Source organism: Eleutherodactylus coqui, chromosome 6, assembly GCF_035609145.1.
Source record: "Eleutherodactylus coqui strain aEleCoq1 chromosome 6, aEleCoq1.hap1, whole genome shotgun sequence".
Classification (NCBI taxonomy): domain Eukaryota; kingdom Metazoa; phylum Chordata; class Amphibia; order Anura; family Eleutherodactylidae; genus Eleutherodactylus; species Eleutherodactylus coqui.
This window is the reverse complement of record NC_089842.1, coordinates 245,686,937-245,712,400: the sequence shown is the minus strand read 5'-3', so window position 1 is coordinate 245,712,400 and position 25,464 is coordinate 245,686,937. Positions and strand designations below refer to the sequence as shown.

At 53.1% G+C, this 25,464-nt stretch overlaps 1 protein-coding gene across 2 annotated transcripts in view; it reads left to right on the top strand.

The window, feature by feature from the left end:
* ADAMTSL4 (ADAMTS like 4) overlaps nt 1–9,085 on the top strand; it is a 199,407-nt gene extending 190,322 nt beyond the window's left edge. Inside the window, exons 14-17 of one of the 2 annotated variants that reach the window (XM_066609238.1) lie at nt 1,534–1,707; nt 2,108–2,287; nt 2,375–2,519; nt 3,973–9,085. In XM_066609238.1, the coding sequence (XP_066465335.1) occupies nt 1,534–1,707; nt 2,108–2,287; nt 2,375–2,519; nt 3,973–4,109 (636 nt within the window). In that variant the 3' untranslated portion in view covers nt 4,110–9,085. Of the gene's footprint in view, nt 1–1,533; nt 1,708–2,107; nt 2,288–2,374; nt 2,590–3,972 lie in introns of both variants that reach the window. The other variant, XM_066609239.1, reaches the window with a different exon arrangement.
* Nucleotides 9,086–25,464: the final 16,379 nt, after the last annotated feature.

Here is a 25,464-nt window from a genome sequence, read left to right as displayed (position 1 = left end):
TGAACCCTGGGATTAGAGTAATACTGTAAGCCTAATGTGACAACATATTGGCAGGACCTCCAATTCCGCAGAAATGGGCCTTTTATGTAACAGCCTCAGCCAATCAGCAAGCTCCCTTTGAGCTTGGTCCTGCTAAGCCACAATATGGTGTATTTCACTGTCCACTAGCATAGCAACATCATGACCCTCTAGGGAAACACCTTACTGACAGAGGGGAAGGCGCTATGGGACACCAATGGGTTGCGATGGCAGCCGGGGCCTAACTAAGGCATCTGTATCTGCCTTGTATATGAGCCTAATAGGTGAACACAGGACTAATAACACTTACATGAGATTAGACACTGAAATACTGGAGTATTGCAGTGTAAGTATTGCAGTGTATTATAGAATTGACCATAGTCAGTGAGTGCAGCAATAACAACTCCTAAAGCAAGGACTGCATTTCAGTTTTTTTTCCCTATTAACCCCTAAAAACTGTATAAAAGCCAATCGAGGACTTTTATGTACCTGCGAATAATTTAAGTTGTCCTACAAAGTCCTTCCACGGCTGCTCTGATGGAAAATGTAAAAAAAGCTGTGGCTCTTAGAATGAGACCATGAAAAAAATACAAAAAAAAGTAATGCTCCATCCTTAAAGGGGTGCTCCATGTCTGCCAAATACGGCCATATTGGAAACACTGCTGCACACAAGGTGGCTGGCGGACAGCCGAGCATGGCTGGGCTGAACTGTTTCCGTCATTCCCATATAAGTCAAGGGGAGTCACACAAACAGCATTTTTCTGCACCTCCTGAGTTATGGTAAATTGAAGCTCCCTATGCTGCAGCGTTTTCATGACCCCCATTGACTTCTATGGGAGTTACAGAGACAATCTAGCAAAGCCCTTTTAGCCGTTTCTGCACATTCTGGCCCTGCCCGACCACTGCATACGGCCAGGTCATGGCAGTGGGGGCCACAACTTGGTGTGGATCAGAAAAGTGGAACCTGCACCTATTAGACTTTAAGGGCATATCCTGTGCAAATGCAATACAGGCCAAAATGAAAATACCCCTTTAACCCTTTCCAATCCACTGTCTGACCTCTGAAGACATTATGATTTAAGGCTGTACAGCTCCGATGTTGAAAGACGTCCGTTGGGGCTCTCTTACTGTATATTGCCAGCCTCTCTGCTGTCGAAGCCTATCCAACGTGTCACCTCATGCAGTACTTGCTTTAGCCAGCAGATAGCGCTGTTGTATAACAGCAGAGAAAGAGTAAGCCCCCTAGGAAAAGCAGGATACAAATTGGATTGGAAAGGGTTAATGGGCCAAAACAAGCTATGTCCCGAAGGAGTTAAAAAGTATCCCCTCTTGTTCCAGAAAGAACACCCCTCTTGGCTGTGTCTGGTACTGCAGCATTCACTTGAGTGGAGATTATCTGCATTACCAGACACAGGCCACAGACCAGAGGGGTGCTGTTCCTGGAACAGCTCCTCCTTCTAAGCCCTATAGTGTGTGTTAGCTGCCATACTTCATCTTGTGTGTCATGCTTTACAGTGCTCTTCAGAATGCGGACCAGGGATCCAGCGCCGCTCGGTCTTCTGTCTCTCCAGTTCTCCCATGGATGAGTCCCAAGATGGCTGCCCAGGCAATAAACCTTCTGACATGCGAGTATGTAACAGTGGACCCTGCGAGCGGACAATCAAGTGGTACACAGGACCTTGGTCTGAGGTATATCGCCCAATGTCTGTTGATAAGGAGGTTTTTCTGGACTTTAATATCGATGCCCTACCCTCAGGCGAAGTCATCAGTATCCGGCTGGTGGGGGGTCAGCCAACAAAAGAGCTTGTGGCACTCGGATTAGTGCATGGCCCGAGAGCAACTCAATGCATTGAATGAGATTGAGTTTCTATACCAGGCACCCCTGCTATGAAATGTATGGCACTGTGCATGGTATGTGATGAAGATCCCGTGGCGCTCGCCCGAGTACCATTGGCTCTTCAGGCAATTGACCCATTGGGTTCCCAAGCGATGGCCCCCCACCGATATTTGAGTCCCGGAAAACCCCTTTAATGCAGAAACATAAGGTGAATTGGACCCGTGGAGTCTTATTCCTTCTCTACTTCTACAGTGTTCTACAGATTGTGATGAAGGTTCGCAGAGACGTGATGTGATCTGTGTCACCAAAATGGGCTCTGACTTCAACGTGACTGATGCATCGGAGTGTGCCCACCTTGAGAAGCCACCAAGCCTACAGTCATGCAACGCCGGACCCTGTGGGTCACGCTGGTTCACAACGCCTTGGAGCACCGTGAGTGGCATGCATCAACACAGCCATAGGCTAGATCTAGTTCTGACACTTCACCTCATTCTTGATCATTGTCTCCGTCCCCCTTAGTGCTCACAGTCTTGTGAAGGTGGCGTCCAGGTAAGAGAGGTGCGGTGCCTGGCACCTGACAAGACTTACAGCCAACAGTGTGACCTGGACTCCAAGCCCGAGGAGAAGAAAGCGTGTAATCCACAGCCCTGTTCCTCTGTACTAGGTGAGGAGAGAGAGGAAACCGTCCAGCCTTGACCTGACATTACATGGCGGACCTCTCCAGCAGCTCAGAGGTTAATAAACAGTAAACGCTTTGCCATACCAGAAAGTCGATGGTAGCAGATTGATCGTTCTAGCGGCTCAGATTAATCCTAATCATCGTAGGCGTTAGCAGTAGTTGTGGAGCTTAGTGGCACGTGTGTCCTGGTTGTAGTTGAAGTGTAATGTGGACTAAACTATGTGGTTACTGATCTTCCAAACCATCTACCCTACATTGTACACGCATGTACTGCATACATCACATGATACAAGCTCCAAAAAATCAGCCAAACTCTGACTTGCCAATATAGAAGTTCCAGAAGTTTCCAAAAACCTTCGACTTGACATAAAGTCTAAAGTTCTCTTTAGTGGGGTCTGTCTAATGAGATCTTCACCTCAGTAGGGGAGCTTCTTGAGCTCCAGTCGGCATCTCTCAGCCCCACACGGGAAAAACAAAGGAGGCCTCTGTATTTTGATGGACCTCAAAGTTCTCCGGAGTACAGCCAAGAGACTGACCGGAGGCAGGGGCCAGACCATGCTGGTATGCCCCATGCAGAAGATACTCAGTGCAAACACTAAGGATCTGGAGGGGAAGGTGCAGGAGAGACACCGATCTGTGTGTTTCCTGCCTCTCCAAGTTCTCTTCTGGCCAGTTCCTACAGTGTATCACACCACTTTTAGAAGGTACCATCCTTGCAGGGTCGTAGCTATAGGAAGGGCAGAGGTAGCAGATGACCTGATGGAGGTTTTCTAATAAGGCGATGCCAGTATTGTGAATGGAGGATGGGGGCCTTGAAGAAGGGTGGCCATGGTGGCCAGGAGCTTCAAGTTCCACCTCTGAGTCTATCATTAATAAGCTAGGTGGCTGTCTCTAATAAAGCAGTCGGTCATAGAATATTGTGCAGTTTACTATTTGGTCAAGAGCTACAAGTTATTTGATTTCAAGGATATGAACACCAATATTACAGCTTATACAGGATATAGTCAAAAAGCCGCATCCGGCGCTATATCCCAATACTGGGGTCCTGCAGGAAAATAACAATAGCATACTTGAATAGGAAGACAGCCGCGGTCCCACGACTGGTTGTAGCCATACGTCTCGCCAAGAAAAATATGTCATTTGGACGCAAAATGCTACGTGTGAAACCACCTTAAAAGAAGACTCTAGACAAGCAGATGGGATGCCCCTCTTGGAATGACCCATTGTGAAGTTCTTCGGGACTCAGAATAAAACTTTTGGGCCAAAATCTAAAAAAAATCCATAGAATATTATCTGAAAACGACTATCCCAAACACAAAAACATCCCCCCACGACCGCATGACCAAAGACACATACAATTGGCATGTACATGTAGCATGTGGTTGTCTCTGTAACTTTGTACATTGTCTGTGACCTAACATTGTTCTTCCTGATCCAGATGACAACTGCCGGGATCGGTATCACAACTGCGCCGTGGTGGTCCAAGCGCGACTCTGTGTCTACGCCTATTACAAACAAGCATGCTGTTCCTCCTGCGCCCACTCCCTGCAACGAAGGACATCCGAGAGCCGATAGCGAGCCGGCCTCCACCCCACCCCCCCCCACCAGAGTCTATATATGCAGAAGAGACAGTATTTATTTACCTCTCTAGTGCTACATTGGCCGACCACTTTTGCCGAGGCCCAACATGCCGGCAGAGAAGCGGCTAAAGACTGAATTGTATCTTTGCTTCTCCTGCCCTCCCCTCGCTCACACAGGAACAGAGGAGGGTCCCGCTTTCCCAATTCTTTTACGGTGCTACATGCCAACCTGTATATCGCCATCCTCATTCACCGCAACTGTGACTTTTGGGAAACCAATGCTATTTATCGTACTGTTGGCGTCATGTAGGAATCATGCAACAGGCATATTAGAGGAGGCTTATGTAAAGACTCTTGGCCACCTTATTGTTTGCTGTGGCCATCTCTCAGCTTCCTTCCTCGCTCTAGTTTTTATAATTCCTCTCCGTCTTCACGGTTACAGAGTAATCAGCATTCCCTTATCGAGGATGTGAAAGACATGGCAAAGGTCTTCCAAAAACAGTGCCACCCATGGTCATGGGCCGTGTCTGGTATCACAGGTCTGCTCAACAGAATGAGCTGCAGTACTTCACACAACCTGTGGACAGTGAGGCACTATTTTTGGAAGATAACCGCCATACTTTTTTAACTCTGGGCAACCCACTATTTTTTGTAGTTCCTGTAGGTCAGCAGGCTTTATTACCTAAGACCACCTTAAACGAGGGGCTGCATACAGAGTTCTGACTGGAGCAGAGACGGAGTTAAGAGCATGTAATTTTCACATAGTTTTAGTCAAATGACTACTTTTTTACCCCCATAGATTGCTGGAAAAATATCAAAATTTAGTCCAAACCGTAAAGTGACCCTCCGATTTTGATAAAATATTGTGTGCCCGGGACCAGAGAGGACAGTGGTTCTTCTCTGCTGTCCAACTTGGAGGTTTCCAGTCCCATTTTTGGCAGTTCAAGATGGCTGGCATAATTTCCAGACTACCCAACCTCCATAATGCATTGGTAGAGTGATCAGCACTGGCCAATCGGAGAGCAGTGCAAAACATACATTAGCTAGATACCAAATCGCAGCGGCCATCTTGGACAGCCAAAACCGGGACCAAAACTGGTAGATCGGATGGACATCAGAGTAGAACGAGTGCAGGTAATATACCCTCAACTCTTCTGGTCCCAGGACAGAATTTTGTACAAAACTGGAGAGTCACTTTAAAAGAGGTTTCATAGGAGGCAGAATCCTTACCCGTACCTGCAGGGTCAGAACCTACACATCTGGCCAGTGCCGACACCGGGTCACATGGTATGGATTTTCTCTCCATGCCCGTCCCATCATTGGAGGAGGAGTTCTAGCGCTCATTTTAATAATTAGCCATTCCCTTATCTGGTGATGCAGAAGAGGCTTGGCACAGGTTGAGTCCATACCATGTGACCCCGTGTGAGAACCAAGCGGCAGTGTAGCTTGGCCAACCCCTAATAGGAATCTGTCACCTTCTTTTAGTCCTATGAGCTTAGCTTATGGGCTAAATGTAGGTGACCTGCTGAGTCCGGGGATATAAGTGTTCTTCTTACCTCCCCCATCTTTTGCGCTGCAAGTCGCCCCCGCAGTGCATTGAGCATGGCTAAGTAGTCCGCCAATTCTAATTATACAATGGGTGAACTACTTAGTGCGACCCTCAATGCAACGCAGCTATGGCTCTCAACGCTCACACAGGGGGAGGTAAGTATAACATCCCCAGACTCAGCGGGTCACCTACCTTAGCTCATAAGGTTAAGTCTCGGGGACGAAGTCTCTTTAAGCTTCATTTAGTGTTTTGACCTGCCAGGTTGTATGGTTATTTCCTGGCGGGTGCCGCTTCTTATTGAGGACATCTAGGTGGTGGATGGAGACTTTACATGCAGTGCTTCATGGGAAAAAAGGATGCAAATGAGTTCTCCTCCAGAAGGAAGGAAGCTAATTTACATACAACCATTATAGGTATAGATTCATCTTCATCCATTCTAATTAGTGATGGTAGAGTCTTCCTCCTGGTTGAGGCTGAAGTAAATGATGGAGTCTCCATCCAAGAACCTCGCAGGGATTAGAGCAGTGATTCATAAGAATTGGTCAACGTACGGAAGTTCTGGCAGAGGACATAACTGGGTAGACTCATCCATCGCCTACCCCAGCTGGTCAACAATGGCGAAGGGACTCCTTTAAAAGTACCAGACACCAGCTGAGGACAGGTGTGGCGCTGTTTCTAGAAGTAAGCAGACATGTTTTGCCCATCCTGAACAAGTCCTTCCGGGGTAAATGTTGGTTATCGTGTGGCTGGGCGCCACAGCTCCACATCCCAGCTGTTTCTGGTAAGTTGGATCATGGCTGTAAGGACAAAGAAGGTGAAAACATGGCGACCCATTATAGCGGAGAGCTACATATACAGCGCCGCACAGTCACCAAATAGTCTCACCTCATTGAGCTCCAAAATGGCTCTACCAGGTTTAACCTAAATTATTTTAGATACGGAGTCAACTGCTCATAAAAATAAGCCTGACCTCCATTGTAAAGAATGCCTGAGCGCTACCCACTGGAGGGGCAGCCATGTTGTTTTCTTCCCACAGGAGAGGCAGCCATTGTTTTCTTCTTCAACCAACACTACGAGTCCTAAATGAATCTTATGGACCTCCATTTATAATGGTCAGGAAGGAACTGGGTGGTCCGGTTCGTGGGGTTCAATGGAGAGATACATCTTGAAACAAAATGGCGGCTCCCACTGCATGTAGGCAGCAGGCTACGATCAGGGAATCATTGATGGTGCTTTAACCCTATATGCTTCAATGTACTGTAAACTAGAAAACCCAGGATCATTACTGTGAACGTTAGACAATCGCTGTCAGCTACACACAATGGCGCCACTTATCCTCTAGGTCGGTAGACAAGTAATCAGAAGGCCCAATTGTTTTCTAGCATTGCTTAGCGATGATCTATGAAAAATGGTTCATGGTTGTAGGCCCATCGGAGCCGGCGCACTGAGTCCAGGGAGGTCCCACTCACCGCTGCCCACCCTCGTTGTATACAGCGGTCCTCTTCATATGACTTGCGCCCAAGTAGTCCGTTGTATACTGGGAGCGGCGCGTTACAGACAAACGGCAAGTGACTGGCACCTGACCGCTCCCGGACACCGTGCCCCTGCCCATACCTGGAGTCTATGAGGCTCATAGGAGCTGATAGTCCTTTAAGGTCACAAATACCTTTCCTTCAAGAATATCCAGAAAGTGGAGGGTTCCTTTTAAAAGGCTCCTCTGGGGCGGGGTTTAAAAAAAAGGGGCTTTGATCTCCCCAGTTTGTAAGAAACCGATAGGCCACAAATTGTTCCCGCCCACAAAGTGGCGTCATCCATTTTGTGCATCTGACAGTCCAATAAGCTTTTTGTTTTGGGGATCTTCTTGGGGTTCATGGATAAAATGTAGTGAAATCCAAGAAGCGTGGTATGACGGCCAATCAGATGTCAGCTGGGGTACAACAGTCTCTTGGAATATGACAGTTGGGTTGCTGTGGGTGGCGCTAAAGTTTTTAGATCGCTTTAGTTTATAGAGGGGCAAGCGTACTACACAATGGAAGGGCCACAAGGGCCCGAAGACCTCTGATACCGCCCCTACGAACCAACGCTTCTACTTGGAATCTGGTCAACGACCCTTTTCTTACTTGCACTAGTTTTTCGGACATGACTGCCATTACCTGCGGATCTGTTCACTAGTTCAGACAAGGCCGCACCGCTATCACATATGTGGGGAGGTTAGAAAGGAGGTTCTGGCTGTGCTTTCCAATAGCACCTCCCTTGTCTGTGGCTGGTATTACAACTCATATAGAACTTTATATTTCTCTAGAGCAATGACCTCCTGCTGGTGCAACTACAACCCCCAGCATGCCCTGACAACTATGTCGCTATAACAGGATGGTAGGAATAGTAGTTTACAACAGCAGGAGAGCGAGAAGCTGGAGGCCTCGGCTTGGGTTCACGTATCAGGATCCAGGTTGGATTTTTCCATGTGGATTCCACCTCAAACTCTGCGGCTAAATTATATGGGGTACCGTTCCTGTTTGGCGGACGTTACGCCATTAAAGAGCTCACCCCCCACAGTGGCCACTGCAGGGTTAATGTAGTATTACACGGTGCTTATACACATGTATGGGTGCGCATACGATCCATAGTCGCGTCTTGTCCTCCGGGGTGGGAACCACTCTTGGCAGCGGCTCCCCAACCCTCCGACATCCGTACGCTCTCATAGGTCACCGCGTAGGTTACAGGGTCCTACGTCACAATGCGCATCCTTTTTTGGAGTCCGAGATTCCAAGACACGTATGACAATAGGAATTGTTCCCCAGGATTTCAGGGGCCTGTGCCGCCTCTTATTGGTAGAGAGGAGCTTGCTGGGAGATGGTCTATAATACGGTATCAGATGTACCAGAACTGTGCCTACATTCATATCAGTATTGTAATAGGATAGACTATGGGGGATTCATGGACGCTGGTGCCTATATTTTACAGGGTTGCTTAAAGGAACACTACAGGCAAAACTGATCCATTGTGTTAAGACATGAGCGGGGGCGGAGCATAACAAAGATCCTGGTGGGAAGGGGTATTGTGTCTCCTTGTAGAGAGCACAGAGTAGGCGTGAGAAGACCTATAGGTCCCCCATTGATCCTCGCGTCATGCTCCGCCCTCTGAAGCCTTGCGCCAGCCCTAATACATTGGACCAGTTATCTTGGAGTATTCCTTGAAGGTCATTTCATATTTCCAACCCTCACTCTATACTGTACTCAATGTTACTGAAAACCTTACAACATATCGCTGAGTAGCTCATATTCCAGCCGGTCCATCAGTATAAACTGAGCTCTCTGTTTTCTTTGTAAATTTTTAATTTATTTTTTAAGAAAGAAGATTTTATGTTTTTTGTTTCCTATGAAAAGAGATTGTAAAAAATATTAAATTTTTTGAAAAATTGGTGTCATCGTCCATCCGTTAATTGCGACACAACGTTTCCCATGTATATATTATGTGTAATGGGGGTGGGAGGTCAGAGAAGGTAAAAACCGTTCACCTTTATGTTATCCTCCACCACTGGCTGCAGGAATAGCATTGTTGTTGTAAGCCCTGCCCCTAAGATTAATAATAATGATAGCTCCACCCCCAAGATGGATAATGATGATAGCTCCACCCCCAAGATGGATAATGATGATTGGATTAGTAGGAGCCAGAGAGACCTGCTGCAGTAGACCTCTGTTATCTCTGACCTTCAGGATGACTCTTCGCAAAACTAAACCATTGGGTGGAGTTAGGGTAGAGTTGCACGGATGTCCATGGCAATCCACCAGATCTGCTCACCCTAGCATATTGACCGTAACCAACATCTTTCACCAGCGGAGACCGACATTGTCACCTAGAGACATCTGACTAGTACAGATGGCCTGCGTCCGTGAAGACTGTATGAGGAGGACATCCCCATCAGAGTACATAGAAGAGGTCAGGGAGGTCCTCAGCAGTAGGTGGGTTACACTCTTTCCAGATCCACAACTACCATGCATCTGGAAAATCTTCAGACCCTTTCACCTTTTTTTTACATTTGTTACCTTTTTTTGTTTCATTTGTTGTGGCCCTGTACAAATTAAACAAAAAACGTTGTTTTTTCCCATCATGCTGGCAACGTGACGCGGTCCGATGGGTCACCAGTTGTTTCAGCTGATGGTAGGGTTATGTGTGGCACAGCCCTCATGAAGCCATGGACCCCAGTTGTTAACAAGGCGCTGTGTAGACCGGTGGTGGCTCCATACTGGTGTGGGGTGTTCTCATGACATCGGTTGGGTCCACTGGTCCACTTAAATATTGACTGGTGTCTGCTACGTTTCACTACTTGCAGAAGGGCAAGGCACCAGGCTGGAGGGCCCAAGTTTAAAAAATAAATAAAAAAACTACCATTCTGCGTTGACATAAGTATTCACACCCCGTACTCAGCACATAGGTGAAGCCCCTCTGGCAGCAATTCCAGACTGCAGTCTTCTTGGGTTTGATGCCACAAGGTTTACCCACCTGGATTTGGGGATTTTCTGCCATTCTTCTCTGTAGATCCTTCAAGCTTCGTCTGGTTGGATAGGGGCCGTCGGTGGACAGCCATTTTCAGGTCTCTCCAGATAATGGTGCCATCCTGCCATAAGCAGTAATAATGTGTCTGCAGAGCATCTCAGCGCCTCCTCAAACACTAATAGGTACAAATGCTGAACTAGTAGTTGGCCAAGAGTTGTGGTGCGGCACTTGAGTTCACCATCCCTTTAAAGTAGTAATATTTCTCTTTAAGCGGATTGAAGAGTTATAGGAGACCATAAGGCCAAGTTTCGCCAAATATCTGCATGTGGACCCTACTGAAGCATTGGTGTATATCAGTGCTTTATGGTGGAGCCCCCTACCTGAAGAACGTGCCTGCGCAGCAGCCCATGCGGTCGTCCCCAGACGTGGGGCCTCTGCCCTCCCTGCCACCCTACCAGGAACGTCAGATATATAGATAAATGGATGTAGAGTAATAATGAGAACAGGTGGGACTCACCTGGTGGTGAATGACAGACGTTCACACCGCCAGTCCAAGGGGCCAATATAGAGATCCCCGATCCATAGGGAGAACGTCTGGAAGGCGAGATGACCTCGGTCAAGAACACAATGGGGGATGGAGTAAAAGTTCCCGCTCTTAGTAATTGGATAAAAAATAGTAATAGTGGAACTTACTTTGTTGAGGAGTTCTGCACCAAATAGGACTCCTCTGAATCTAAGTTAGTCCTCAAGGAGGCAGAAATGTGGCAGCGCCTGCTACCGCCACCCTTATGAATGTGCCTGCCAGGCGGGCCCAGTAAAGGGGAGACTGCAGAAACATTATTGTAAGTACTGACAGCACACCGCGGGGGCGGGATCTCACAGCACTTCCTCCACGGTGCTTGCATGTAGCAGAGCGGTAGATGGGTGACCGCCGTTACACCAATCAGAGCTCAGCAAATGAGAGGGAGGAGCATTACTCCTCTGCTACTTCTGCAACTCCCATAACCCGCTCCCACCAGGTCCTGCAAGAGGCAGCAGAGGTGATTGCTGAAAAAAACATAAAACCTTTTCCCCCCTGTCCAGTGGTGGCCCTCCAGCAGACAGTCGCCCGAGGCACGGGCCCTTGAGAAGCGAGTGCCAAATAATCCTAGATGATACATGAAGCATAAGTAGTCGCTCTCACGCAGAGACACAGTGTCAGAGTGATGGCCTTATTGCTCTCTTGAGAGACCTCGATAACTTTGGGCCAGCCGGAGGGCCAATGGCTGGTAGAAACACAGATCAGGTCTACTTAAAGAAAGAACTGCTATTGTACATTGGCATGCCAAAAGTCCTGGGATAGCGGTCTGTACATTGGTGATGAAGTAGTGTAGACCTCCGGTGACGCTCGGGTACGCCCCCGCCTGTATATGATGGAAGGTGTTATCTTGTAGGGTTGGACTCATGGCGAGGCGACGCACAATAGTCGGTGCCAGACAGATGGGACATTCAATTTCCAAAGTTGTGCCGGGATTTGACATTCCTTGATCCGCAGTGTCATATACATCGGGAGTACAGCATAGAGGGCGCCACCACCCGCAGTGTCATATACATCGGGAGTACAGCATAGAGGGCGCCACCACCCGCAGTGTCATATACATCGGGAGTACAGCATAGAGGGCGCCACCACCCGCAGTGTCATATACATCGGGAGTACAGCATAGAAGGCATCATCACCCACAGTGAACGGAGCAATGGTCACCCACAAGGGCTTAATGATCCCGACCGACGGTGTCTGGCTAGATTTGTTTGCGTAAACCACCCTGGAAGAAATCACATCTACATTCAATGCAAGAGGCCACATACATACCCCACAGGAGACCCCACACACATACCCCACAGGTCAGTACAGGAGACCCCACACACATACCCCACAGGAGACCCCACACACATACTCCACAGGAGACCCCACACACATACCCCACAGGTCAGTAAAGGAGACCCCACACACATACCCCACAGGTCAGTACAGGAGGCCCCACACACATACCCCACAGGACAGTACAGGAGGCCCCACACACATACCCCACAGGTCAGTACAGGAGGCCCCACACACATACCCCACAGGTCAGTACAGGAGGCCCCACACACATACCCCACAGGAGACCCCACACACATACCCCACAGGACAGTACAGGAGACCCCACACACATACCCCACAGGTAAGTACAGGAGGCCCCACACATATACCCCACAGGTCAGTACAGGAGGCCCCACACACATACCCCACAGGAGGCCCCACACACATACCCCACAGGTCAGTACAGGAGGCCCCACACACATACCCCACAGGAGACCCCACACACATACCCCACAGGAGACCCCACACACATACCCCACAGGTCAGTACAGGAGGCCCCACACACATACCCCACAGGTCAGTACAGGAGACCCCACACACATACCCCACAGGAGACGCCACACACATACCCCACAGGTCAGTACAGGAGGCCCCACACACATACCCCACAGGTCAGTGCAGGAGACCCCACACACATACCCCACAGGTCAGTACAGGAGACCCCACACACATACCCCACAGGTCAGTACAGGAGACCCCACACACATACCCCACAGGAGACCCCACACACATACCCCACAGGAGACCCCACACACATACCCCACAGGAGACCCCACACACATACCCCACAGGTCAGTGCAGGAGGCCCCACACACATACCCCACAGGAGACCCCACACACATACCCCACAGGAGACCCCACACACATACCCCACAGGAGACCCCACACACATACCCCACAGGAGACCCCACACACATACCCCACAGGTCAGTACAGGAGGCCCCACACACATACCCCACAGGAGACCCCACACACATACCCCACAGGAGACCCCACACACATACCCCAAAGGAGACCTCACACACATACCCCACAGGTCAGTACAGGAGACCCCACACACATACCCCACAGGTCAGTACAGGAGACCCCACACACATACCCCACAGGACAGTACAGGAGACCCCACACACATACCCCACAGGAGACCCCACACACATACCCCACAGGACAGTAAAGGAGACCCCACACACATACCCCACAGGACCGTACAGGAGACCCCACACACATACCCCACAGGACAGTACAGGAGACCCCACACACATACCCCACAGGAGACCCCACACACATACCCAACAGGAGACCCCACACACATACCCCAAAGGAGACCTCACACACATACCCCACAGGTCAGTACAGGAGACCCCACACACATACCCCACAGGTCAGTACAGGAGACCCCACACACATACCCCACAGGACAGTACAGGAGACCCCACACACATACCCCACAGGAGACCCCACACACATACCCCACAGGACAGTACAGGAGACCCCACACACATACCCCACAGGTCAGTACAGGAGACCCCACACACATACCCCACAGGACAGTACAGGAGACCCCACACACATACCCCACAGGAGACCCCACACACATACCCAACAGGAGACCCCACACACATACCCCACAGGAGACCCCACACACATATACCCCACAGGAGACCCCACACACATACCCAACAGGACAGTACAGGAGGCCCCACACATATACCCCAAAGGAGACCTCACAGACATACCCCACAGGTCAGTACAGGAGACCCCACACACATACCCCACAGGTCAGTACAGGAGACCCCACAGGAGACCCCACACACATACCCAACAGGAGACCCCACACACATACCCCACAGGACAGTACAGGAGGCCCCACACATATACCCCAAAGGAGACCTCACACACATACCCCACAGGTCAGTACAGGAGACCCCACACACATACCCCACAGGTCAGTACAGGAGACCCCACACACATACCCCACAGGACAGTACAGGAGACCCCACACACATACCCCACTGGTCAGTACAGGAGACCCCACACACATACCCCACAGGACAGTACAGGAGACCCCACACACATACCCCACAGGTCAGTACAGGAGGCCCCACACACATACCCCACAGGAGACCCCACACACATACCCCACAGGTCAGTACAGGAGACCCCACACACATACCCCACAGGACAGTACAGGAGACCCCACACACATACCCCACAGGAGACCCCACACACATACCCAACAGGAGACCCCACACACATACCCCACAGGAGACCCCACACACATATACCCCACAGGAGACCCCACACACATACCCAACAGGACAGTACAGGAGGCCCCACACATATACCCCAAAGGAGACCTCACAGACATACCCCACAGGTCAGTACAGGAGACCCCACACACATACCCCACAGGTCAGTACAGGAGACCCCACACACATACCCCACAGGTCAGTACAGGAGACCCCACACACATACCCCACAGGTCAGAACAGGAGACCCCACACACATACCCCACAGGTCAGTACAGGAGACCCCACAGACATACCCCACAGGAGACCCCACAGACATACCCCACAGGTCAGTGCAGGAGACCCCACACACATACCCCACAGGAGACCCCACAGACATACCCCACAGGTCAGTACAGGAGACCCCACACACATACCCCACAGGTCAGTACAGGAGACCCCACACATATACCCCACAGGTCAGTACAGGAGACCCCACACACATACCCCACAGGTCAGTACAGGAGGCCCAACACACATACCCCACAGGAGACCCCACACACATACCCCACAGGAGACCCCACACACATACCCCACAGGTCAGTGCAGGAGGCCCCACACACATACCCCACAGGAGACCCCACACACATACCCCACAGGAGACCCCACACACATACCCCACAGGAGACCCCACACACATACCCCACAGGAGACCCAACACACATACCCCACAGGAGACCCAACATACATACCCCACAGGAGACCCCACACACATACCCCACAGGTCAGTACAGGAGGCCCCACACACATACCCCACAGGAGACCCAACACACATACCCCACAGGAGACCCCACACACATACCCCACAGGAGACCCCACACACATACCCCACAGGTCAGCACAGGAGACCCCACACACATACCCCACAGGACAGTACAGGAGACCCCATACACACATACCCCACAGGACAGTACAGGAGACCCCACACACATACCCCACAGGTCAGTACAGGAGACCCCACACACATACCCCACAGGACAGTATAGGAGACCCCACACACATACCCCACAGGACAGTACAGGAGACCCCACACACATACCCCACAGGACAGTACAGGAGACCCCACACACATACCCCACAGGAGACCCCACACACATACCCCACGGGACAGTACAGGAGACCCCACACACATACCCAACAGGAGACCCCACACACATACCCCAAAGGAGACCTCACACACATACCCCACAGGTCAGTACAGGAGACCCCACACACATACCCCACAGGAGACCCCACACACATACCCCACAGGTCAGTACAGGAGACCCCACACACATACCCCACAGGACAGTACAGGAGACCCCACACACATACCCCACAGGAGACCCCACACACATACCCAACAGGAGACCCCACACACATACCCTACAGGACAGTACAGGAGGCCCCACACATATACCCCAAAGGAGACCTCACACACATACCCCACAGGAGACCCCACACACATACCCCACAGGTCAGTACAGGAGACCCCACACACATACCCCACAGGTCAGTACAGGAGACCCCACACACATACCCCACAGGTCAGTACAGGAGACCCCACATACATAACCCGCAGGTCAGTACAGGAGACCCCACACACATACCCCACAGGTCAGTACAGGACACCCCACACACATACCCCACAGGTCAGTACAGGAGACCCCACACACATAGCCTGCAGGTCAGCACAGGAGACCCCACACACATAACCCGCAGGTCAGCGCAGGAGACCCCACACACATACCCCACAGGACAGTACAGGAGGCCCCACACATATACCCCAAAGGAGACCTCACACACATACCCCACAGGTCAGTACAGGAGACCCCACACACATACCTCACAGGTCAGTACAGGAGACCCCACACACATACCCCACAGGTCAGTACAGGAGACCCCACACACATACCCCACAGGTCAGTACAGGAGACCCCACACACATACCCCACAGGTCAGTACAGGAGACCCCACACACATAGCCTGCAGGTCAGCGCAGGAGACCCCACACACATAACCCGCAGGTCAGCGCAGGAGACCCCACACACATAGCCTGCAGGTCAGTACAGGAGACCCCGCACACATACCCCACAGGACAGTACAGGAGACCCCACACACATACCCCACAGGTCAGTGCAGGAGACCCCACACACATACCCCACAGGAGACCCCACAGACATACCCCACAGGTCTGTACAGGAGACCCCACACATATACCCCACAGGTCAGTACAGGAGACCCCAGACACATACCCCACAGGTCAGTACAGGAGGCCCCACACACATACCCCACAGGAGACCCCACACACATACCCCACAGGAGACCCCACACACATACCCCACAGGAGACCCCACACACATACCCCAAAGGTCAGTGCAGAAGGCCCCACACACATACCCCACAGGAGACCCCACACACATATCCCACAGGAGACCCCACACACATACCCCACAGGAGACCCCACACACATACCCCACAGGAGACCCCACACACATACCCCACAGGAGACCCAACACACATACCCCACAGGAGACCCAACACACATACCCCACAGGAGACCCCACACACATACCCCACAGGACAGTACAGGAGGCCCCACACACATACCCCACAGGAGACCCCACACACATACCCCACACACATACCCCACAGGTCAGTACAGGAGACCCCACACACATACCCCACAGGTCAGTACAGGAGACCCCACACACATACCCCACAGGACAGTACAGGAGACCCCACACACATACCCCACAGGAGACCCCACACACATACCCAACAGGAGACCCCACACACATACCCCAAAGGAGACCTCACACACATACCCCACAGGTCAGTACAGGAGACCCCACACACATACCCCACAGGTCAGTACAGGAGGCCCCACACACATACCCCACAGGACAGTACAGGAGACCCCACACACATACCCCACAGGAGACCCCACACACATACCCAACAGGAGACCCCACACACATACCCCACAGGTCAGTGCAGGAGACCCCACACACATACCCCACAGGAGACCCCACATACATACCCCACAGGTCAGTGCAGGAGACCCCACACACATACCCCACAGGTCAGTACAGGAGACCCCACACACATACCCCACAGGTCAGTACAGGAGACCCCACACACATACCCCACAGGACAGTACAGGAGACCCCACACACATACCCCACAGGTCAGTACAGGAGACCCCACACACATACCCCACAGGACAGTACAGGAGACCTCACACACATACCCCACAGGTCAGTACAGGAGACCCCACACACATACCCCACAGGTCAGTGCAGGAGACCCCACACACATACCCCACAGGAGACCCCACACACATACCCCACAGGTCAGTGCAGGAGACCCCACACACATACCCCACAGGAGACCCCACAGACATACCCCACAGGTCAGTACAGGAGACCCCACACACATACACCACAGGAGACCCCACACACATACCCCACAGGTCAGTACAGGCGACCCCACACACATACCCCACAGGAGACCCCACACACATACCCCACAGGTCAGTACAGGAGACCCCACACACATACCCCACAAGACAGTACAGGAGACCCCACACACATACCCCACAGGACAGTACAGGAGACCCCACACACATACCCCACAGGTCAGTACAGGAGACCCCACACACATACCCCACAGGACAGTACAGGAGACCCCACACACATACCCCACATGATACCCCACACACATACCCAACAGGAGACCCCACACACATACCCCACAGGAGACCCCACACACATATACCCCACAGGAGACCCCACACACATACCCAACAGGACAGTACAGGAGGCCCCACACATATACCCCAAAGGAGACCTCACAGACATACCCCACAGGTCAGTACAGGAGACCCCACACACATACCCCACAGGTCAGTACAGGAGACCCCACAGGAGACCCCACACACATACCCAACAGGAGACCCCACACACATACCCCACAGGACAGTACAGGAGGCCCCACACATATACCCCAAAGGAGACCTCACACACATACCCCACAGGTCAGTACAGGAGACCCCACACACATACCCCACAGGTCAGTACAGGAGACCCCACACACATACCCCACAGGACAGTACAGGAGACCCCACACACATACCCCACTGGTCAGTACAGGAGACCCCACACACATACCCCACAGGACAGTACAGGAGACCCCACACACATACCCCACAGGTCAGTACAGGAGGCCCCACACACATACCCCACAGGAGACCCCACACACATACCCCACAGGTCAGTACAGGAGACCCCACACACATACCCCACAGGACAGTACAGGAGACCCCACACACATACCCCACAGGAGACCCCACACACATACCCAACAGGAGACCCCACACACATACCCCACAGGAGACCCCACACACATATACCCCACAGGAGACCCCACACACATACCCAACAGGACAGTACAGGAGGCCCCACACATATACCCCAAAGGAGACCTCACAGACATACCCCACAGGTCAGTACAGGAGACCCCACACACATACCCCACAGGTCAGTACAGGAGACCCCACACACATACCCCACAGGTCAGTACAGGAGACCCCACACACATACCCCACAGGTCAGAACAGGAGACCCCACACACATACCCCACAGGTCAGTACAGGAGACCCCACAGACATACCCCACAGGAGACCCCACAGACATACCCCACAGGTCAGTGCAGGAGACCCCACACACATACCCCACAGGAGACCCCACAGACATACCCCACAGGTCAGTACAGGAGACCCCACACACATACCCCACAGGTCAGTACAGGAGACCCCACACATATACCCCACAGGTCAGTACAGGAGACCCCACACACATACCCCACAGGTCAGTACAGGAGGCCCAACACACATACCCCACAGGAGACCCCACACACATACCCCACAGGAGACCCCACACACATACCCCACAGGTCAGTGCAGGAGGCCCCACACACATACCCCACAGGAGACCCCACACACATACCCCACAGGAGACCCCACACACATACCCCACAGGAGACCCCACACACATACCCCACAGGAGACCCAACACACATACCCCACAGGAGACCCAACATACATACCCCACAGGAGACCCCACACACATACCCCACAGGAGACCCCACACACATACCCCACAGGAGACCCAACATACATACCCCACAGGAGACCCCACACACATACCCCACAGGTCAGTACAGGAGGCCCCACACACATACCCCACAGGAGACCCAACACACATACCCCACAGGAGACCCCACACACATACCCCACAGGAGACCCCACACACATACCCCACAGGTCAGCACAGGAGACCCCACACACATACCCCACAGGACAGTACAGGAGACCCCATACACACATACCCCACAGGACAGTACAGGAGACCCCACACACATACCCCACAGGTCAGTACAGGAGACCCCACACACATACCCCACAGGACAGTACAGGAGACCCCACACACATACCCCACAGGAGACCCCACACACATACCCAACAGGAGACCTCACACACATACCCCAAAGGAGACCCCACACACCTACCCCACAGGAGACCCCACACACATACCCAACAGGAGACCCCACACACATACCCCACAGGACAGTACAGGAGGCCCCACACATATACCCCAAAGGAGACCTCACACACATACCCCACAGGTCAGTACAGGAGACCCCACACACATACCCCACAGGTCAGTACAGGAGACCCCACACACATACCCCACAGGAGACCCCACACACATACCCCACAGGTCAGTACAGGAGACCCCACACACATACCCCACAGGTCAGTACAGGAGACCCCACACACATACCCCACAGGACAGTATAGGAGACCCCACACACATACCCCACAGGACAGTACAGGAGACCCCACACACATACCCCACAGGACAGTACAGGAGACCCCACACACATACCCCACAGGAGACCCCACACACATACCCCACGGGACAGTACAGGAGACCCCACACACATACCCAACAGGAGACCCCACACACATACCCCAAAGGAGACCTCACACACATACCCCACAGGTCAGTACAGGAGACCCCACACACATACCCCACAGGAGACCCCACACACATACCCCACAGGTCAGTACAGGAGACCCCACACACATACCCCACAGGACAGTACAGGAGACCCCACACACATACCCCACAGGAGACCCCACACACATACCCAACAGGAGACCCCACACACATACCCTACAGGACAGTACAGGAGGCCCCACACATATACCCCAAAGGAGACCTCACACACATACCCCACAGGAGACCCCACACACATACCCCACAGGTCAGTACAGGAGACCCCACACACATACCCCACAGGTCAGTACAGGAGACCCCACACACATACCCCACAGGTCAGTACAGGAGACCCCACATACATAACCCGCAGGTCAGTACAGGAGACCCCACACACATACCCCACAGGTCAGTACAGGACACCCCACACACATACCCCACAGGTCAGTACAGGAGACCCCACACACATAGCCTGCAGGTCAGCACAGGAGACCCCACACACATAACCCGCAGGTCAGCGCAGGAGACCCCACACACATACCCCACAGGACAGTACAGGAGGCCCCACACATATACCCCAAAGGAGACCTCACACACATACCCCACAGGTCAGTACAGGAGACCCCACACACATACCTCACAGGTCAGTACAGGAGACCACACACACATACCCCACAGGTCAGTACAGGAGACCCCACACACATACCCCACAGGTCAGTACAGGAGACCCCACACACATAGCCTGCAGGTCAGCGCAGGAGACCCCACACACATAACCCGCAGGTCAGCGCAGGAGACCCCACACACATAGCCTGCAGGTCAGTACAGGAGACCCCGCACACATACCCCACAGGACAGTACAGGAGACCCCACACACATACCCCACAGGTCAGTGCAGGAGACCCCACACACATACCCCACAGGAGACCCCACAGACATACCCCACAGGTCTGTACAGGAGACCCCACACATATACCCCACAGGTCAGTACAGGAGACCCCAGACACATACCCCACAGGTCAGTACAGGAGGCCCCACACACATACCCCACAGGAGACCCCACACACATACCCCACAGGAGACCCCACACACATACCCCACAGGAGACCCCACACACATACCCCAAAGGTCAGTGCAGAAGGCCCCACACACATACCCCACAGGAGACCCCACACACATATCCCACAGGAGACCCCACACACATACCCCACAGGAGACCCCACACACATACCCCACAGGAGACCCAACACACATACCCCACAGGAGACCCAACACACATACCCCACAGGAGACCCCACACACATACCCCACAGGACAGTACAGGAGGCCCCACACACATACCCCACAGGAGACCCCACACACATACCCCACACACATACCCCACAGGTCAGTACAGGAGACCCCACACACATACCCCACAGGTCAGTACAGGAGACCCCACACACATACCCCACAGGACAGTACAGGAGACCCCACACACATACCCCACAGGAGACCCCACACACATACCCAACAGGAGACCCCACACACATACCCCAAAGGAGACCTCACACACATACCCCACAGGTCAGTACAGGAGACCCCACACACATACCCCACAGGTCAGTACAGGAGGCCCCACACACATACCCCACAGGACAGTACAGGAGACCCCACACACATACCCCACAGGAGACCCCACACACATACCCAACAGGAGACCCCACACACATACCCCACAGGTCAGTGCAGGAGACCCCACACACATACCCCACAGGAGACCCCACACACATACCCCACAGGTCAGTGCAGGAGACCCCACACACATACCCCACAGGTCAGTACAGGAGACCCCACACACATACCCCACAGGTCAGTACAGGAGACCCCACACACATACCCCACAGGACAGTACAGGAGACCCCACACACATACCCCACAGGTCAGTACAGGAGACCCCACACACATACCCCACAGGACAGTACAGGAGACCTCACACACATACCCCACAGGTCAGTACAGGAGACCCCACACACATACCCCACAGGTCAGTACAGGAGACCCCACACACATACCCCACAGGTCAGTACAGGAGACCCCACACACATACCCCACAGGTCAGTGCAGGAGACCCCACACACACACCCCACAGGAGACCCCACACACATACCCCACAGGTCAGTGCAGGAGACCCCACACACATACCCCACAGGAGACCCCACAGACATACCCCACAGGTCAGTACAGGAGACCCCACACACATACCCCACAGGAGACCCCACACACATACCCCACAGGTCAGTACAGGAGACCCCACACACATACCCCACAGGTCAGTACAGGAGACCCCACACACATACCCCACAGGTCAGTACAGGAGACCCCACACACATACCCCACAGGACAGTACAGGATACCCCACAGGTCAGTGCAGGAGACCCCACACACATACCCCACAGGAGACCCCACAGACATACCCCACAGGTCAGTACAGGAGACCCCACACACATACCCCACAGGTCAGTACAGGAGACCCCACACATATACCCCACAGGTCAGTACAGGAGACCCCACACACATACCCCACAGGTCAGTACAGGAGACCCCACACACATACCCCACAGGCCAGTACAGGAGACCCCACACACATACCCCACAGGAGACCCCACACACATACCCCACAGGACAGTACAGGAGACCCCACACATATACCCCACAGGTCCGTACAGGAGACCCCACACACATACCCCACAGGAGACCCCACACACATACCCCACAGGAGACCCCACAGACATACCCCACAGGTCAGTACAGGAGACCCCACACACATACCCCACAGGTCAGTACAGGAGACCCCACACATATACCCCACAGGTCAGTACAGGAGACCCCACACACATACCCCACAGGTCAGTACAGGAGACCCCACACACATACCCCACAGGCCAGTACAGGAGACCCCACACACATACCCCACAGGAGACCCCACACACATACCCCACAGGACAGTACAGGAGACCCCACACATATACCCCACAGGTCCGTACAGGAGACCCCACACACATACCCCACAGGAGACCCCACACACATACCCCACAGGAGACCCCACAGACATACCCCACAGGTCAGTACAGGAGACCCCACACACATACCCCACAGGTCAGTACAGGAGACCCCACACATATACCCCACAGGTCAGTACAGGAGACCCCACACACATACCCCACAGGTCAGTACAGGAGGCCCAACACACATACCCCACAGGAGACCCCACACACATACCCCACAGGAGACCCCACACACATACCCCACAGGAGACCCCACACACATACCCCACAGGAGACCCCACACACATACCCCACAGGTCAGTGCAGGAGGCCCCACACACATACCCCACAGGAGACCCCACACACATACCCCACAGGAGACCCCACACACATACCCCACAGGAGACCCCACACACATACCCCACAGGAGACCCAACACACATACCCCACAGGAGACCCAACATACATACCCCACAGGAGACCCCACACACATACCCCACAGGTCAGTACAGGAGGCCCCACACACATACCCCACAGGAGACCCCACACACATACCCCACAGGAGACCCCACACACATACCCCACAGGTCAGCACAGGAGACCCCACACACATACCCCACAGGACAGTACAGGAGACCCCATACACACATACCCCACAGGACAGTACAGGAGACACCACACACATACCCCACAGGTCAGTACAGGAGACCCCACACACATACCCCACAGGTCAGTACAGGAGACCCCACACACATACCCCACAGGACAGTATAGGAGACCCCACACACATACCCCACAGGACAGTACAGGAGACCCCACACACATACCCCACAGGACAGTACAGGAGACCCCACACACATACCCCACAGGAGACCCCACACACATACCCCACGGGACAGTACAGGAGACCCCACACACATACCCAACAGGAGACCCCACACACATACCCCAAAGGAGACCTCACACACATACCCCACAGGTCAGTACAGGAGACCCCACACACATACCCCACAGGAGACCCCACACACATTCCCCACAGGTCAGTACAGGAGACCCCACACACATAACCCACAGGACAGTACAGGAGACCCCACACACATACCCCACAGGAGACCCCACACACATACCCAACAGGAGACCCCACACACATACCCTACAGGACAGTACAGGAGGCCCCACACATATACCCCAAAGGAGACCTCACACACATACCCCACAGGAGACCCCACACACATACCCCACAGGTCAGTACAGGAGACCCCACACACATACCCCACAGGTCAGTACAGGAGACCCCACACACATACCCCACAGGTCAGTACAGGAGACCCCACACACATACCCCACAGGTCAGTACAGGAGACCCCACACACATACCCCACAGGTCAGTACAGGAGACCCCACATACATAACCCGCAGGTCAGTACAGGAGACCCCACACACATACCCCACAGGTCAGTACAGGACACCCCACACACATACCCCACAGGTCAGTACAGGAGACCCCACACAAATAGCCTGCAGGTCAGCACATGAGACCCCACACACATAACCCGCAGGTCAGCGCAGGAGACCCCACACACATACCCCACAGGACAGTACAGGAGGCCCCACACATATACCCCAAAGGAGACCTCACACACATACCCCACAGGTCAGTACAGGAGACCCCACACACATACCTCACAGGTCAGTACAGGAGACCCCACACACATACCCCACAGGTCAGTACAGGAGACCCCACACACATACCCCACAGGTCAGTACAGGAGACCCCACACACATAGCCTGCAGGTCAGCACAGGAGACCCCACACACATAACCCGCAGGTCAGCGCAGGAGACCCCACACACATAGCCTGCAGGTCAGTACAGGAGACCCCGCACACATACCCCACAGGACAGTACAGGAGACCCCACACACATACCCCACAGGACAGTACAGGAGACCCCACACACATACCCCACAGGTCAGTGCAGGAGACCCCACACACATACCCCACAGGAGACCCCACAGACATACCCCACAGGTCTGTACAGGAGACCC